Source organism: Theileria parva (genome assembly GCF_000165365.1).
Source record: "Theileria parva strain Muguga chromosome 4 map unlocalized ctg_529, whole genome shotgun sequence".
Classification (NCBI taxonomy): Eukaryota; Apicomplexa; class Aconoidasida; order Piroplasmida; family Theileriidae; genus Theileria; species Theileria parva.
Genome location: NW_876246.1, coordinates 1,256,805 through 1,272,616, shown reverse-complemented (window position 1 = coordinate 1,272,616; position 15,812 = coordinate 1,256,805). Strand labels below are relative to the sequence as shown.

The 15,812-nt window shown below is 35.0% G+C and overlaps 8 protein-coding genes across 8 annotated transcripts; 4 read left to right on the top strand and 4 right to left on the bottom strand.

The window, feature by feature from the left end:
- Positions 1–36: 36 nt before the first annotated feature.
- TpMuguga_04g00647 (uncharacterized protein) lies at positions 37–2,460 on the bottom strand. The gene is made up of 2 exons (XM_759189.2): positions 1,060–2,460; positions 37–1,028 (listed from the first exon to the last, which is right to left on the bottom strand). The coding sequence occupies exons 1-2, from the start codon at positions 2,444–2,446 to the stop codon at positions 46–48; spliced, it is 2,370 nt and encodes a 789-aa protein (XP_764282.1). The 5' UTR covers positions 2,447–2,460; the 3' UTR covers positions 37–45.
- Positions 2,461–2,678: 218 nt separating this feature from the next.
- On the bottom strand, positions 2,679–5,839 carry TpMuguga_04g00646 (Hsp90 family protein). The gene is made up of 4 exons (XM_759188.2): positions 5,068–5,839; positions 4,675–4,992; positions 4,302–4,499; positions 2,679–4,231 (listed from the first exon to the last, which is right to left on the bottom strand). Exons 1-4 carry the CDS (start codon positions 5,764–5,766, stop codon positions 2,705–2,707), a joined length of 2,742 nt encoding a protein of 913 aa, XP_764281.1. The 5' UTR covers positions 5,767–5,839; the 3' UTR covers positions 2,679–2,704.
- Positions 5,840–5,935: 96 nt separating this feature from the next.
- On the top strand, positions 5,936–8,857 carry TpMuguga_04g00645 (Protein kinase domain protein). The gene is made up of 5 exons (XM_759187.2): positions 5,936–8,112; positions 8,198–8,281; positions 8,312–8,436; positions 8,529–8,588; positions 8,652–8,857. The coding sequence occupies exons 1-5, from the start codon at positions 6,174–6,176 to the stop codon at positions 8,838–8,840; spliced, it is 2,397 nt and encodes a 798-aa protein (XP_764280.1). The 5' UTR covers positions 5,936–6,173; the 3' UTR covers positions 8,841–8,857.
- A 55-nt stretch (positions 8,858–8,912) lies between these two features.
- RAB1A (GTP-binding protein ypt2) lies at positions 8,913–10,103 on the bottom strand. The gene is made up of 10 exons (XM_061306045.1): positions 9,933–10,103; positions 9,772–9,844; positions 9,692–9,739; positions 9,613–9,660; positions 9,484–9,579; positions 9,322–9,453; positions 9,225–9,293; positions 9,156–9,196; positions 9,017–9,075; positions 8,913–8,986 (listed from the first exon to the last, which is right to left on the bottom strand). The coding sequence occupies exons 1-10, from the start codon at positions 9,953–9,955 to the stop codon at positions 8,943–8,945; spliced, it is 633 nt and encodes a 210-aa protein (XP_061161207.1). The 5' UTR covers positions 9,956–10,103; the 3' UTR covers positions 8,913–8,942.
- Positions 10,104–10,753: 650 nt separating this feature from the next.
- TpMuguga_04g00643 (GATA zinc finger family protein) lies at positions 10,754–12,710 on the top strand. Its single transcript, XM_759185.2, has 3 exons — positions 10,754–11,097; positions 11,133–12,033; positions 12,070–12,710. The coding sequence occupies exons 1-3, from the start codon at positions 11,062–11,064 to the stop codon at positions 12,480–12,482; spliced, it is 1,350 nt and encodes a 449-aa protein (XP_764278.2). The 5' UTR covers positions 10,754–11,061; the 3' UTR covers positions 12,483–12,710.
- Positions 12,711–12,868: 158 nt separating this feature from the next.
- Positions 12,869–14,100, top strand: TpMuguga_04g00642 (uncharacterized protein; the record flags this gene model as incomplete). The annotated part of the gene is made up of 2 exons (XM_759184.2): positions 12,869–13,925; positions 13,963–14,100. Exons 1-2 carry the CDS (start codon positions 13,053–13,055, stop codon positions 14,098–14,100), a joined length of 1,011 nt encoding a protein of 336 aa, XP_764277.1. The 5' UTR covers positions 12,869–13,052.
- A 52-nt stretch (positions 14,101–14,152) lies between these two features.
- Positions 14,153–15,287, top strand: TpMuguga_04g00641 (uncharacterized protein; the record flags this gene model as incomplete). The annotated part of the gene is made up of 3 exons (XM_759183.2): positions 14,153–14,255; positions 14,348–14,562; positions 14,595–15,287. The coding sequence occupies exons 1-3, from the start codon at positions 14,189–14,191 to the stop codon at positions 15,285–15,287; spliced, it is 975 nt and encodes a 324-aa protein (XP_764276.1). The 5' UTR covers positions 14,153–14,188.
- TpMuguga_04g00640 (PIG-P family protein) lies at positions 14,310–15,750 on the bottom strand (the record flags this gene model as incomplete). Its single annotated transcript, XM_061306044.1, has 4 exons — positions 14,310–15,404; positions 15,433–15,551; positions 15,588–15,660; positions 15,696–15,750. 4 exons carry the CDS (start codon positions 15,748–15,750, stop codon positions 15,307–15,309), a joined length of 345 nt encoding a protein of 114 aa, XP_061161206.1. The 3' UTR covers positions 14,310–15,306.
- Between the last annotated feature and the right edge of the window lie 62 nt (positions 15,751–15,812).

The following is a 15,812-nucleotide window of genomic DNA, read 5'->3' as shown; positions in this document are numbered from 1 at the left end:
TATTACAATTTTACTAAATTATTTTACATATCAAAAGTTAATAATTTATTTCAAATCTATTTCATTTAATTGTGACCTTTGTACTGGATATTCTATAACATAGTGCTCCAATTTTTCTCTCTCATCAGCCTCCTTCTTTATCATCTTCATATATTTTTCTTCGTCTGTGGTTAGTCTGAGAGTCTTTTTTGCCCAACTTGGCAAGCTTTTAAAATCGTTCAGAAGAGGTATTTTCTGACCTAACTGTTCCAGAGTCGCCATTGCTTCATTTAAGTACTGTGTGTAATTTGACCTTGTTTTTCTATAATTACTTGTTCCGTGACTTATACCAGATACTTCCCTTATTATCACACTATGTTCTTTGTTTACTTTGTCCAAAATATCTTGATGGAATGCCACGTTTGATTTTATCCTTGCCAAACACATTGGGTCATCAGAGTTTGCCCAGTTCCAAATCCCTGGCTTGTACCAGTGAAGCTGACCAGTATTATCCGATGATACTGCGATTATTCCATGGTCTTCAGACCAATTTACATCCGACGATAGTATACCTCCAAGAGATCCAAAATGTCCTCCGTAAATACATATTAACTTTGACCCAAGGTGATATGTACTGTTTACTGACTCCATTGACTGTGACCAATATTTATTGGACAGAAAAGCATCTTCCTTATCAAATATATCCTTATATACATTCCAAATAGCCAGCGTAGCTGAGTTTGTTGACTCCTTATTGAAAAACGGCTCTGAGTATTGTGCTGCTACAAACACGTCATTTACCCACTTAACCTTCACCAATGGGTGGTACCAGTTCATGTACTGGTACACTGTGTTTGGGATGTAACTTGATACTGTTAGGAGCCCCAGCTCCAGGTTAGATTGGTCTGATGATGCCATTGACTGTATGTGGAGGTTGTAGATCTTAAGTTTCCCTGTATCTCCTCCCAGTGCAATTAGGTGCGGGTACTTTTTATTAACGTCTAGCGTCAGTAGTGCATTTGAATCCAGTTTTAGCGAGCATTCGAGACCTAAAATAATTTAATTCTTTTGTAAAAATACCTTTCGATAGATTCCACAGCCTCAAATATCCCTTGTCGTCGGTTGAGTATATCTTGGGTTCAACTACCCATTTCTTTTCTCTAAAGTCATCTGAACTCTTAACCACTGACAGTGATGCAGACAAATCTGTCGGAATAGCTTCATCTTCAAGTTCCATTGTTATGAGTGGGTCATTTAGTGCTTCCTTTACTTCATACATTTCCCATACACACGCTCTTTTTACTCCCACACATCCCAGATATGTGGGAAGCACTCTCTTTTCTTTTAGAAACGACGTGTAAAAGAACTTTAGCCCAGTTTGTGAAGTGTTTCTTTTCGTTGACATGGTTTTAACAGTTGATTCTCCGAAGTCCAATCCCTTAAAGTCATGTGGTTTAACCAATGTTACTGGCCTCAACAGCTGTTTCTGCTTATCTAGTCTTTGGAAATCCTCATTAGTTAATATACATCCTGTACATAGTCTATCTACTAATTTCTTTCTAGCTTCCTTATATCTCTTTAGGTATATTTGTCTCGCTTCATCCCATAGTTTACAAATTTCCAGTGTTTTTTGTATCATTTTAGTTATGTCATACATTCTTACAAGGTTTGCCATTCTGACCACGAGTAGGTAGGTGTGAACGTTGTCAATTAGAGTGGTTGTCACTTCCATTGCTGTGACTGGGAGTGGAAATACGATCTTTGGTGTCCTCAGAGTAGTTTTTTCAACAACTTTATGTCTCAGGCATTCTTGGCAGGGTCCGAACTTTTCGAACTCGTCTGTCGTGATGGTGAAAATATTGAAATTGACTCCCTCAACTATGCACTGGTATTCATCTGTGCTTGTCTGTTTATAGCTGACTCCTCCTGAATCTGATGAACTAATTTTTAATTCGGAGTCTCTACATATCCATGCTATTTTAAATTCATCGTAGAATGTGGAATCCGACCTGAAATATCTTTGTATCATTGCCAAACACTGGTACGTGACTCTGAAAGTTTGAAAGTGGTTTAATAATCTTACGTACACTGGCGTTGTTCCTACATTGGTCATGGACAAGTTCATGAAGTTATATATCATGTTCGAGTAGAACCTGTTCATCATATCTTCCGTTTCCAAGGGCTTCCATTTTTCATAGAATGATGGGTTGTGATGCCAATCGAGTAATAATATTTTTTTTTCTAAGTTGGTCCAGTCGTACAGATGCCTTTTCTCTGGATTAAGGTATATTTCTCGGAGGTACCTACTCCTTCTTTTAAAGGCCTCGGAATCTAGCCTTCCTATTACATTTTTGCCATCTGTTCCTGTTGCATCTCTTTTTCTATCCTTTTCAAGTACTCTAATTCCTGGCCTTACTCTGGATGGGTCAGATGTGTTTGTTGATCCTTTCTTTTCGATGAGTTCCATATTTTCATGACTATGACCCCTTCTTGAGTTGGAAACTCATTTAAATTAACAATGATGGTCAACAAACAAATACTTTATTGTTATTTTGGTGTTTTTATAGACATGGAGGGCTCTCATCTATGTTTTACTATTTGAGATTTTTTATTTTTGGGTGTACCCAGACTCTTAGGTAGTCCTTAATCTTGGAAATATGTTCCAAACGTTAAATAATATCTAGGTAACAAATAATATAATAACACATTCGATTAAAAATTCCTATTATACAAGGTTGAGGGTGTGGGTTTCTACGGGGCCTGACGGGCTTCTAACTAGTTCGGATCCTCCTTCGAATTCCTCTTTTGCAACTTTTAAACCCATTTCATTATCTTTTAGAGTATTTGAAACTTCTTGTGCTTCTTCTTTAGTGATCTGTTCCACCTTTTCATTCTCCTTATTGCTCGACATCGTTGTATCCGTAACTTTAGATACTGGTTCCTTGGGTGAATCAGTTACACTAGATCCAGTATTAGAATTCAATAAACAGCTTTCACTTGGTTTTGATGCAGCGAATTCACTCAGTGTTTCATTTGTTTCTGGCGTTTTTTCACTTGGATTCGTTAAGTAATGTTTTGCTTCATTTTGCATTAATTTGATTATTCCTTTTGCGAAGGAACTTGGGTCTTCTATTGAGTATCCTCCTTGGATTGAGACCACATCTAGTAGTTGAGCTGCTATTTCCTTCATTCTGTCTCTGAGTGCATCAACTTTGAGCATTTTTTCGAGGTTTACTATTATTGGATGTTGTGCGTTGATTTCAAGTACTGGTTTTGACACCAATGATGTTCCAAACATCTCAGTTTCGTTCATTCCCACGCTCGTTGCTTGCTGTCTCATATACTTCTGCATACTTGGCGAGAGTCCGAAGTCTGTCTGCACCAGCAGTGCTGGCGATTCAACCAGTCTATTACTAACCTTCACTTCCTGTACTCTATCTGGAAATGTCGTTTTTATCCAGTTACAAAGCATTTCAAAATCTCCTTGTGGAGTTTCTGTTGTTGTTCCTTCAGTTTTACTCGTTTCTGAAAGTGTTTGGTTCTCTCCAATCTTGACATCGTGTTTATTTACATCTTGTATCATTATTCCCTTGTATTTGGTTGCCATGAGTGATGAAAGACAGAACTCGTCTACTGGCTCCAAGGAGTACAGTACTTCATAATCCAGCTGATTAAACTTTTCTAGTGATGGTGAATTTTGTGCTGACTGTTCACTATCCGCTGATATATAGTATATTGCTGGCTGGTCTTTCTTCATTCTCTGTATGTAGTCATCCAACGTTGTTGATTTTTCCTTTGTGCTCTTAAATGTTGTTAATGATGCCAATTCTTGCTGGTTATCTCTATCTTCCACTACTCCTATTTTAATGTACTTTCCGAAGTTTTCAGAGAACTTTTCAAACCTGACTTTGTTATTTCTTAGATTCTTCAGCATATCTATCGCCTTGCTCGCTATTCTTTTGTTTATCACTGTTAGAGCCTTTGACCTCTGCAAATACTCCCTTCCAACGTTAAGTGAGAGTTCATCTGAATCCACTACACCTCTTACGAATGTAAGCCATCTTGGTATGGACTCTGAGAACTTATCGTTGATGAACACTCTCTTCACGTAGAGTCTTATTCCTCTCGACTCGTCGTCAAACATGTTCCTGCTAAGCTCCCATGGCAGTGTTCCTGGAACGAAGAGTAGACATGTGAACTCCACTTGTCCTTCAACTTTAAAGTGTATATAACTCAGTGGATCTTCATAAGCCTATATATATATATATATGTTTTATCCACTATCAATGTTTATTTAAAATTAAATAAATATAAACTGTTACCTTGAAAGTTGATTTATAAAATGATATATAATCTTCTGGCTTTATGGTTGATTGATCTCTTCTCCAAATCGGTAACTGTGTATTGACCACTTCCCATTCATTTCTTTTCTTAGTCACAGTCTTATATCTTCCTGGTTTCCCATCCACTATTGTTGCGTCGTCTGGTACCCTTTCATATTCTATTCTCTCAACCCACACCTAAACATCATTCATTCACCATTCCATCTTATATTTAATCTAATTAATTATTTTGTTGATCATAAATTTGATAATTTCAGCGTAATACTGGCTTCCTTGTGGGTTCAACAAGGAACAACAGTAGAACTCAAAGGCGATTTTAATCATATCAACAACAATATTTTTATAAAAATACTTGTATTGGGAAACGGATAAACTCTGAATATTTCCTTAGGAGTTCTTTCAGTTTATAATCTTCCAAATAATCATCGCATTCGGGCTTTAGGTGCAACACTATTCTTGTTCCGCTTTTCATAAATTTGTCATTCAACTCTTGGTTTTCTACTCTTCCTATCGTGTATGTTCCATTACTGTCCGACTTCCATCTGTACACCGGTCCAGCTTCTTGTCCGTATGCTCTTGAGAATACTTCTACCTTATTTGATACCAAGTATGACGAGTAAAATCCGACTCCAAACTGTCCTATTAGGTTATTTTCTCCTGTTGTGTCAATCTAAAATTTTATCAATAATTGTTTTCAAATTTGAGATAAAAATTTTATAAACTAATTTTATTATATTGCTTTTACCTGCTGTAAAAATTTGGCTGTTCCTGACTCTGCTATTGTTCCTAGGTTCGTTTTTAGTTCCTCCGCAGTCATTCCTATACCGTCATCCTCAATTGTTAGTGTACTCAAATCCTTGTTTGGCATTATTCTAATACCTCCAAATGCTTCTTTTGGTATTTTCTCTTCCGGGTCAGCCTTTAATCTTCTTTTGTCCAATGCGTCTGCTGAGTTTGAGACAAGCTCTCTTAGGAAAATATCCCTATCTGTATACAGAGAATTCACTATTATGTCCATAACTCTACTGACTTCTGCTTGAAATGGGTATGTCTGCTCACCCGACAGACTTACTTCAGGAGGCTCCTGAGGTGCCTTCGGTGTAGACGGATCTCCTTCATACGCGGACACCTGGGGATTGTCCATAGTGCTGAGCTCGTTAGAGAGCCCGAATTTCTGTTGTAGGACATTTTTCAGCCCCGAAACCTTATTTGTTAAATCTTCAAATGCATTTGTTTGAAATTCATGGTGATTCTTTATGGAAGATGGCGGTGGATTATTTTTATAGTTTGTATACGGGTTTAATTGCGATGTATGAGTAAGTCTTCCAGTCCATGAATAACAAAATGTGATAAATGAAAAAAATATTAGACACAAAAATGCAGAATGACTTAAGTTCACTAAGTTGGTGCGATAGTTGCTTCTAAAACCCAATTGAGGATTCATAATTTATAATCCATTAAGACATATGGTGTGTATCATTATTTAAAATAATCATCAAAGGCAAATTTAATCCATTTGTTTGTTAGTAAAAAAGTGTGTGATTCTTGTTAGAAGGACATTTTTTTATGTTTTATGGTGGGGACAACAAAATCCATAATTCTACAATAAATCATTTTAATATATTTTTTTCGGAAATCTTCGAACATTAAAATTTTGATTTATGTTATCAAACATAAACGTTATATTTAAACCACCATTATTTAAATTCCATTTTATGTTCAAATTATGTGGGCACATTCAATAATAATTCATATCAAAACTGATCACACCTAATAACACTTACAAAAATGATAAATATCGAGAACAATAAAATATCATAATATGTTAAACAAACTGTAAAATATTCGAATATGACGGGAGAAAACAATCACGATGAGTCTATAGATTATAAGAAGCAACAAATAGTAAATCCATCAAAATATTCAACAGATTCCAAATTAAAGCCTGAAGAAAGTAATTTCGAAGACACTCAATATTATTCCACTGAAAACCTAAACGATTTTAACGATATCGTCGATTCATTGTCAAATATTAACGTATATTCAGATACGAGATCAAGCCAGGATCTTATGTCAGTCACATGGTCAGGAAAGACATCAAATTTAAACTCATTTGATAATTCAAACATTTCTGACTCTGAAAATTTATATAATACCTCGGGATTTAACACTAACTCTAACGATAACGACCGTACATATAGCCTACTGTCATCTTCATTTCCAGATTCAGTCTCTAGTGATCATTTACACTCGGACGACTACCAAAAGTGCATTCAAAGCTCTTCTTTATCTGATTGGAAGCCATCAGGCACCGAGTCAATGAGTTCTAGCCCAAATACATCAAGTACAAGCAAATATTCTTGTGACTCGTATTATCGCCAATCCCCTTCACAAACAGATCCCAACAATTATATGAACTTGAAATTCCACATGGGATCTTTCAGAACTGGGGGCACTCAGAATTTCGATATATTCACACCGGATACAGTCTCTGACGCTAATCACAAGCTATACTCACCCATGGATTCCATGTACAAGACTCCGACCACACATGAAGACTATGAATCCAAGTGTGTTTATGAACAAAACAACTTAAATGAACATGGCAACTATGAGAACAATGTGTTAGAAGCAAAACCAAAGTCATCACACTCATTCGACTACCAAGAACACTCACCCTTATCCAATGATAACAATTCTTATTATTCGAGGGATAACGGAAGTTGTGGACAGTATGAGATAAACATGAGTGATAGCGAGGACTCAAATAGCTATGTTCCAGGGGGATACCATCCAGTGGCCATTGGAGAAGTGTATAACAACAGGTACAAAATTGAAGCGAAGTTAGGCTGGGGGTATTTTAGCACAGTTTGGCTCGCATCAGACTTAGCCTCAGGCCCGGATACCTTTGTTGCACTAAAGTTCCAGAGAAGCGCAAAGATGTACACAGATGCAGTGCTCGATGAGATTGACCTTCTCAACACCGTGATTAACGGAAAGAACAGTAACGAGTGGGTGAGCACCAGCACAGTCTACAGTAAACTACTAGGCCAAAATTACAACCCCTCAAATGGAGTAGTTTCATATCTGGACAACTTTATGGTAACAGGGCCTAATGGAATGCACATATGTGTGGTTTTTGAGGTTATGGGACCTAATATCCTGACCCTGATCAAGCTTTACAGGTTCCAAGGCATACCAATCCCACTGGTTAAAAAAATCGCCACACATGTGTTGCTGGGTTTAGATTATTTACACAGAGTTTGCAAAATCATACACACTGACATAAAGCCGGAAAACATACTGATCACATCTCCACTAAACTTGTATAAGCACTCCTTAGAACAAAATCACAAGTCAGGCAACAAAAGTAATCTCTCTAATGAGCGTTACAACTTGCCAGGTCTTTCCTTTGGAAGAGTTGATTTGAATAATTGTGTTCGAGAGCAAAACGGAATTGGAAACGAAAATGACCTTTCCTACATAAAAAACCTGGTTCGACCATGCTACAGTGATCCCACCCTTACAACTAGTTATGACCATAGCTATGCACTACAAGAAACACTTCTGAGGAGACCATATCACCATATAACCTGGAACATGATGAAAAACGTTGACCGAAACCTTAACAAATCCCACTATCATCCATCAGTCCTGACATCCATTGGACTTAACCAATTTGGAGTAAGAAGAACTAGGATTAGAACCTCCAATGGATTTGTTCAAATCAAACCTCATACCCTAGAACAGTTTAACGATCCACAAACTATATATAAAATATGTGACCTTGGTATGTCATGTTTATAGCTATATATACTGTTTAACTATTTCTACAGATTATATTTTTTAAAATTTTATATTTAAATATTTTTAAGGAAATGCTTGTTGGATTGATAAACACTTCACTGAGGAGATTCAAACCAGACAATACAGATCACCAGAAGCTATACTGAATATAGGTATTAAAATTTACAAATAATTCTTAATAGGTTATAATCATCTGGCTGACATATGGTCTCTTGCATGCGTCATATTCGAACTCATTACAGGAGATTACCTCTTTGACCCCAATGGCAAAGAAGCAGTTCAACGAGACTCAAATCACTTGCTACTGGTAATAACACAGTTTGATCAACTTAACATCTATTTAATAATCAGAATTTGATTTACTCAATAATTAATTAATAACAATTAAATATTGATTAGATTGTGGAATTGCTTGGACAGATACCCAACTACATGATACAAAACAGTAAAAAGGCCAAGGTAATTATACTTACTATATATATATTAATAACTCAATTTATAAATAATATATTTAATTTTTAGAATTTGTCGTTCAACCAAATCAACAAGATTAAGAGGTGGCCGTTGGAATCAGTTCTGATCAAAAAGTATAATATGGACAAGAAGGAAGCCTCCGAAATATCAAACTTCCTATCATGCATGCTCAGAATTAACCCATCGGAGCGACACACAGCTCAACAACTGCTCTCCCATAAGTGGCTGAAAGAATAATAATTTATGCATCCACACATACATATATACTTAGGAAAATATACACAGGTGTGGTAGTGTAATGATGAGTAGTATAAAAAATGAAATTAAGGTTTAAAAGTGTCATTGATTACAGCATTTCATGTTTTTAACACGTTTAAGGTAATCTAAAGATTAAAATGGAGGTTAAAAAGTACCATTGTAAGTGTTCTGAAGAGAAATAGTCCTTAAATCAGTAACATCATGGTCAGATTCCCTAAAATATTTTTAGAAATGTTGAAAATTAATGGAAAATAATAATTAATTGTAAAACTGAGAAATAATTGGGAAAGGTACATTTTTAAGCTTACGAGCTTCTCAGTAATGGAGTAAAATGCCTGAAAAACGTCAAGAAAGATGAGAAACCTTGTCAATGTTATGACCAGTTTTGGCGGAAACGTCCATGGCAGGGACCTCAATGACCTCAGAAAGACGCTAAAAATTAAATTGATAAAGGAAATACCTGAACGTCAGTGGCACTAACGTCTCTGCTGTCTTCCATGTCAGATTTGTTGCCAAGGAGGAGCTTACAGGTATCCTCAGAGGAGTATTTGTTGACTTCAGTGAGCCAGTCATTGATGTGTTCAAAAGAAGACTACGAAAATTAGTGTAAATGGAACAGTACCTTATCAGTGATGTCATAAACCATAATAATACCATCAGCTCCACGGTAGTACGTGCTTGTAATAGTGCGGAACCTCTCCTGGCCGGCAGTATCCCACTAAAAATTTCGTAAATTGTATGAAAAGCAAACGATTTGAAGTTTAACACGTTTATCTTTGACAAATAAGGTTCTAAACCTCTGAAAAAATTAATTAAATGGTCAAAAATACAAAGTCTACGCCGATAGTAGTGATGTAACTGTCAGTAAAGGAATCGTCCTGGAAAGAATATAAAAAATTTATAAAAATACGGCAAATCTGAGCAGCAGACAGGACTTTCCAACGCCACTATCACCGATGAGAACGAGTTTGAAGAGATAATCACTAAAGAAAGTGGTGAAAATGATCCAGGAAAGGAACACATCAAGAAAATATAAAAATAATTAGGGATAAAAATTAGTAAAACACTCACTAGTCCTTACAAGAAGACGCCATATTTATATTTAAAAAGTTCGTACAGACAGTAAACGGAGATAATGTAAAAATGAAATGAGCTAAAAGGGAGGAATATATAGGTTATAAAATATTGTACATGATATAAAAATAAGTATAAAATGAATAAATGTGAATAAAATAAAAAAATAAACAAATACAGTGATATTGTTTACAAGCCCAACAGTTGGCTCGTGGAAAAATCCATTTAAAATTATAATTTACGCAAACCTAACAGGCCCATTCATTTAAGAATATTTATTTATAAGTGGGATTTAAAAATTAGGTAGATGTGTAAGTAGGAATCTTCATTTCAAAGTTCCAACTTACCCAAGCACTATTTCGGCGGAAAATCATTATTTTTTTTCCACGTTTTTAATAGATTTAAGCTTATTTAGAAATTAAAATGTACCAAACTAATAAGTATAGTGTATATAATTCTCTATCGACTGCGATCTTTGTGGTAAATAGTTGAAGACCATTTCGAGATCTGACTCTTAATTACCGATATTTGAGCCCTAATAAAGTAAAAATATGGAATATATAAAAAGTTATAATATATATCAGCTCCGTATCCTTTCAATTCAAGCCAATTTAGTAGACGCGTACTACACCCGTCTCTACCAAATCAGCTCAAAAAATCGTTTTTGCCCATCATTTCCTGTATTTTTCTGTATATCGAATTTTATAAATTATTTTCTATTTAAATCTCCATTTCTGGAAATTTTGAGCTGAGATTCCATACATATAATATTTAGATCTATCATGTGCTTTTTGTAGTATTCTTTACCAAAATACACAATAACATTTGAATTTATTAAACCTGATATAATAAGACCAACAAGTTTTAGATTTGTTTTTATTTTAATTTCACTGTGCAGATCAATACTTTTCAAACTGACCAAATATATGATTCTATAATTTTTTTACTTTAATCCTCTTTAAACGTAAATTTATCAAATATTTCTTAATTTAAATAGAGAATGATCTATTTCATTGATTTTAAAGCCTCATCTTTCTGGAATCTTAATAGATACTTTACTCGCACTTTTATACTGTCGCAATAAATGCTATAATAACTTTTGTACAATAGATCTACTTTATTCAAAATGCAGACTCATTCGGAAAACAATTTGGAGAAAAAGGTACAGTTTATCTCCTATTTAACGCTTTCGTTTAGGACTCGATGCCCAAGTATTTCTCTGAAAATGTATACAAGGAAATTGTAAAATCGTTGGGTGAATTTCAAAAACGTACCGCTAATGCAGGGGAAAACATGAACAGGGCCGATAGGGACCAGCCTGAGATTGATATGAATTTTGATCTGGCTCCACCACCAGACGCCCAAACTAATTTTGGTTACTCTCCTAACTACATTTTTGGGCCAGAGGTTAACGGCCACATCCTCCGTGATCAGCCAGGGAAAAAAATCCCTGAGTACAACACTGTCATGAACTCCAGGGATTGCATCTTACAAAGGAAATACGACGCCATGATCCCAGAGAGTAACATGATGAACCATGTCGAAGATTCTAACCAAGTAAACATGTCAAAATTTGAAGAAAAACCATCTCTAGAAACAGCAGAAATGAGCTCTGATATGGTCAAATGTATTAAGAGCCCAGAGACCAGCCCTAACTTGCTTCCAGCTGCCACCGAGGCCTTCAACATGAAAGCAGAACTTAATGGTCATCAACTTATAAACGAGATAAATCAAAATGATTTGAGGCCGAACGGTGAGGAGCATAAGAAATTTTATTCTGAAGAGGCTAGAAAGATGCAGTACCATAATAAACCTTTCGAATATGGCTGTATGAACTATGACCAGTGTGGAAGTGAGAACCAAATTTCTGATCCAGGATACTATTATTCACTTCCATATGACCCACATTTAATTCAGAATAAACAAACTCTTGACGCAAATTTAAATTATATGATGAATTCGCCCGAAAAAGGAGTGGCTTATTTTAACTCGATAACACCAGTTTATGATGATAAAACCAACACATATTATCCCAATTATCAGGTTGAGGATGAAAACAATTCAAGTATTATCTATCGTCAGACGATGTTTCGCAATGGTATGATTAATATAGCGTTACATAATTATTTTTTAGAATTATTAAGCGCCAGAAACATATCTCCATTTTTCAAATTCATTTCGGCAGGTCAAAACTACAATTTAGCCAACCCCTATGGTACTATTGAGTCATATTATAAGTCAAACTCAATGAAGCAGGACATAGGGGAGAGGCACGACCAAATTGACTCAAATGATCAAAATGGCAACGGACATGGTAGAATCGCAACCAAACCGACCCATGATAAGAAGCGCAATTCCAGGTCAACATCAGCAGGAAGGCCCAAATTAAATAGAAATCATTACTCCTGTTCCAACTGTAACGTGAAAACCACGCCACAGTGGAGGTATTATAAGGGGGTGGCTGTATGTAATGCCTGTTACATGAGAATTAGGAAGGACAAAACTCAATCAACTCAAAATTCAAAAACAAAACATAAAAAAAAATAAATATTAGGATATTAGAACATAAAATTTAATTTTTTAGAATAATAGGCTCTTATAGAACCTATATTGTAATTTATTATGTTCTTAAGGAATCACCAATTTAATCAAAGATTCTCATGGATCTCAACAATTCAATACATTTTTATAGCTCTCTAGATGGTTTCAATTTCATTATCAATCATTTTTATTTAATTTGTAAAATTTTCTTAATTAATATCATTATTTCATATATTTTAATTAATTTTGAAAAATTCTTTTTATAAACAAACAATATATTTTAATTATAACGTGATTTTAAGTCAATGTTCGTGGATTCCATGCATCTGACACATAAACCAACAGCAGCCTGGGGGTTGCAAAAAAATTCTAAATTAGGCAACAGACGATCTATTACATTTAAAATAAAATATTTATATTGTTGTTTATTTTATAATATTTATAAAAAAATCGTTAATCAAAAAATGTGTATGTAACAAAAATATATACAACTGATTAAATATATGGTATGAAATTGCACGTGAAATATAAAAAATTTAAATAATAAAAGAACATATTTGTTAGATTTTAACGAAAATGAGAGTTTTAGCACTACTTTCTACATTTACAGTTATCATTAGCTCAATTTTCTTCCCAATCCTGGTAGAATCAATTGAAGATGGAGTGAACCTATGGACCATTGCAAAACACATAGACGTTCCAACATTATCGAGATTTCTCGCATTTAGAAACTTCTTATCAAGTGAAAATTATGAATTACAACCAAAATTTAGACAAGGATGGATTTACAAGTCAAAATTATTGGACAATTGGACAAGAAGATTAGGAATGTATGGGTACGGAATTTCAGTGATAAATTCACGTGGTGACGGAAATTGCTTGTTTTATGCACTTCGGACAGTATTACACCTTAATAATATAACAAACAAAGATCTGCTAGGATACCTTAACCCAGACCTGGACCCTGCGGTTGAGGTTGCAGTAAGGGGTCTCCTAGAGGGAGATGAGTTAATATCTGTTTTAGATCTAAAAAGAATTAGCCACATATTTTGGTTAGGTTTTGATCCCAATGATGACGAATCTTATCAACTTGGTGACATGGAAGCATTAAAAGCCAAAATAGAACACATGAGTGAAATACAACCTGCTGTACAAGATTCGGATGGGAATTTAGGAGTTGTGGCTGGAATGCTGATTGCAGGACTAAATATGATAGGGTTCCGTCAAAGGATGGAAACTGAAAGTGACAAAAGAGCGGTTGCTCAAGATTTATTTAAAGCGATGGAAGAAAAAATCCCCCAAAGGTTTGGAGATCATGTGGACATACGACACCTGCAATTCACATTTCAAATGACCGTGTTATTATTTAATAGAGAGAAAACAGAAATCAATTGTATGACAAAACATTACGATTATAATCCAAAATTCATAATGACAATTTATTATTCGGTAAGTGAACCCAAATTAAATTTTCATTAAAATTTAGGATAATAGCCACTACGACGTAGTAGGAATTTACAGATTAGGGACACAGGATCCGAGCCAAATAAAGACCATGTTTCAAATCAATGAAATTCCAATGCCACTCATCATGTTTATTTCAGAAGACTGTAATTCAACATAATTAATAGATCACATCTTCATAGTGCACTATGTGATGGACATTATTAGATCAAATCTTTATTTTTTTGTAATTTTATTTATTACTTTACATGATGATTCCATCAACATATTTATACATCTTGATTTTCGTCAGAAATTTAATCCCACAAATCCATGGTAAGATTCTTATATATTTTGTCAATATTATCTATGGGTGTATCCGCTTATATCTATGAATATTAATTAAATTATTATTAAATTATTTTTAGCAATAAATCCGTTCGGAGTCAACCCATCTCCTCTTTCAACAACTTTTCCACATCGCACTGACATTCCAAGAAGAGTAGTAACACAGCTTTCTTCGTACGGTCTTAATGAAAACACATCAGCCAGTCACATTTGTGCTAAATTTCCGGCATGGCATCCAACAACTAAGGAGTGGGAGGACAAACTGCGTCCAATGAGGCTTACTTTATGTTCAAAGGTACAATTTTTTCCTGTATAAATGGTTTCTAGGAATTTGGTGGCGGAGGCAACTGTCTATACTTTTCATTAGCAGGAGGTTTAAAAGAAGCAGGATACAAAATTGGTCGTTTCAACTTTGAAAGGGAAGATCTTCCAATGCATCTTCGACAGTCAATATTAAATCGGAATTTTAATAAAGATGGGTTTTTTGCCATGGGGGATCTTAGGGTTCTTGCAGCAATGTCATTTGTTGGACTAGACCCAGAAATACCAAACGCTCAGCATTATCTTGACGTGGAAGCTTTGAAAACTAAACTCCAAAACACATCTATTGGTTTAGGTGATGCCCCTGATATACAGTGGAACCCCGGCCAAATGCTACAAGTATTGGAGAGCAAAATTATGGAACCAATTCAGGTGGCTAAAAAAATTTTTAGCAAGCTTTCCTCCTCTAATCCCGTTTTCACCTGGGGGTCAGGAGATGATCTTTATGGTTTGGCTGAAGTACTGGCCTGTGATTTTCTCCTTTTCCACAAGTCCAATCTAACAGTACAACACATTAAAAGTAGTACAAGATCCCCAGTTTGTACAATACTGCTATATTACCATGATATGATTCACTTTCAAGGTGCAGGAATCGTGGAGTGGGTATATAATTCTCTCGACTACAAACTATATTCCGTGTTTGAAAAATTTGAATTAAGTGACAAATTATACGATTTAGTCATGTCGCAGCCACATTAAAAGAAAACATTTTTAATCTTCAACTTTGTACATTAGTGTATAGCTTCTCGTTAACTAACTCTATAGGGGCGTCAAAATACATGATTCCACCATCATTTTCCACAGTTGAATACTCGTCTACAGAGAATTAAAATAAAAGACGGACCTATCATGCTATCGAAGGAATCTAGCCTAGGATGCTTTGTTCGCTCGAAGAATCCGATAAATACTACAAGTGAAATTGCACCGAAGACTACTAATATAGGAAAAGCGCAACTCCAATGCCTAAATTAATTACAATGTAATTAATAACTATTAAACTTCGAGGGGTAGTAAATGATCCCAATTTTATTAAAGAATCGATCTGGAACGTAAGCCCAAACAACGTATATTACTAAACAATTAAAAATAATATTTTAATAAACCTACCAAATAAAGAATAACACGACAAAACGGATACAAATACTTTAATCTCAAAATCCATAATATACAGACAAAATATACTGATTTCTGAAACTACAGTGTGTTGCTAATTTCTTAGTATGT

Coding starts and splice junctions, on each gene's coding strand:
- TpMuguga_04g00647 (XM_759189.2), bottom strand. CDS start 2,446: ATGGAACTCATCGAAAAGAAAGGATCAACAAACACATCTGACCCATCC. Junction 1,029..1,059: donor GCTGTGGAATCTATCGAAAG/GTATTTTTACAA, acceptor AAATTATTTTAG/GTCTCGAATGCTCGCTAAAA.
- TpMuguga_04g00646 (XM_759188.2), bottom strand. CDS start 5,766: ATGAATCCTCAATTGGGTTTTAGAAGCAACTATCGCACCAACTTAGTG. Junction 4,993..5,067: donor CAGCCAAATTTTTACAGCAG/GTAAAAGCAATA, acceptor ATAAAATTTTAG/ATTGACACAACAGGAGAAAA. Junction 4,500..4,674: donor TTATCCGTTTCCCAATACAA/GTATTTTTATAA, acceptor AATGATGTTTAG/GTGTGGGTTGAGAGAATAGA.
- TpMuguga_04g00645 (XM_759187.2), top strand. CDS start 6,174: ATGACGGGAGAAAACAATCACGATGAGTCTATAGATTATAAGAAGCAA. Junction 8,113..8,197: donor ATATAAAATATGTGACCTTG/GTATGTCATGTT, acceptor AATATTTTTAAG/GAAATGCTTGTTGGATTGAT. Junction 8,437..8,528: donor ACTCAAATCACTTGCTACTG/GTAATAACACAG, acceptor AATATTGATTAG/ATTGTGGAATTGCTTGGACA.
- RAB1A (XM_061306045.1), bottom strand. CDS start 9,955: ATGGCGTCTTCTTGTAAGGACTA. Junction 9,661..9,691: donor CTACTATCGGCGTAGACTTT/GTATTTTTGACC, acceptor TAATTTTTTCAG/AGGTTTAGAACCTTATTTGT. Junction 9,294..9,321: donor TTAGTGCCACTGACGTTCAG/GTATTTCCTTTA, acceptor TTTAATTTTTAG/CGTCTTTCTGAGGTCATTGA.
- TpMuguga_04g00643 (XM_759185.2), top strand. CDS start 11,062: ATGCAGACTCATTCGGAAAACAATTTGGAGAAAAAG. Junction 11,098..11,132: donor AAAACAATTTGGAGAAAAAG/GTACAGTTTATC, acceptor GCTTTCGTTTAG/GACTCGATGCCCAAGTATTT. Junction 12,034..12,069: donor TCAGACGATGTTTCGCAATG/GTATGATTAATA, acceptor ATTATTTTTTAG/AATTATTAAGCGCCAGAAAC.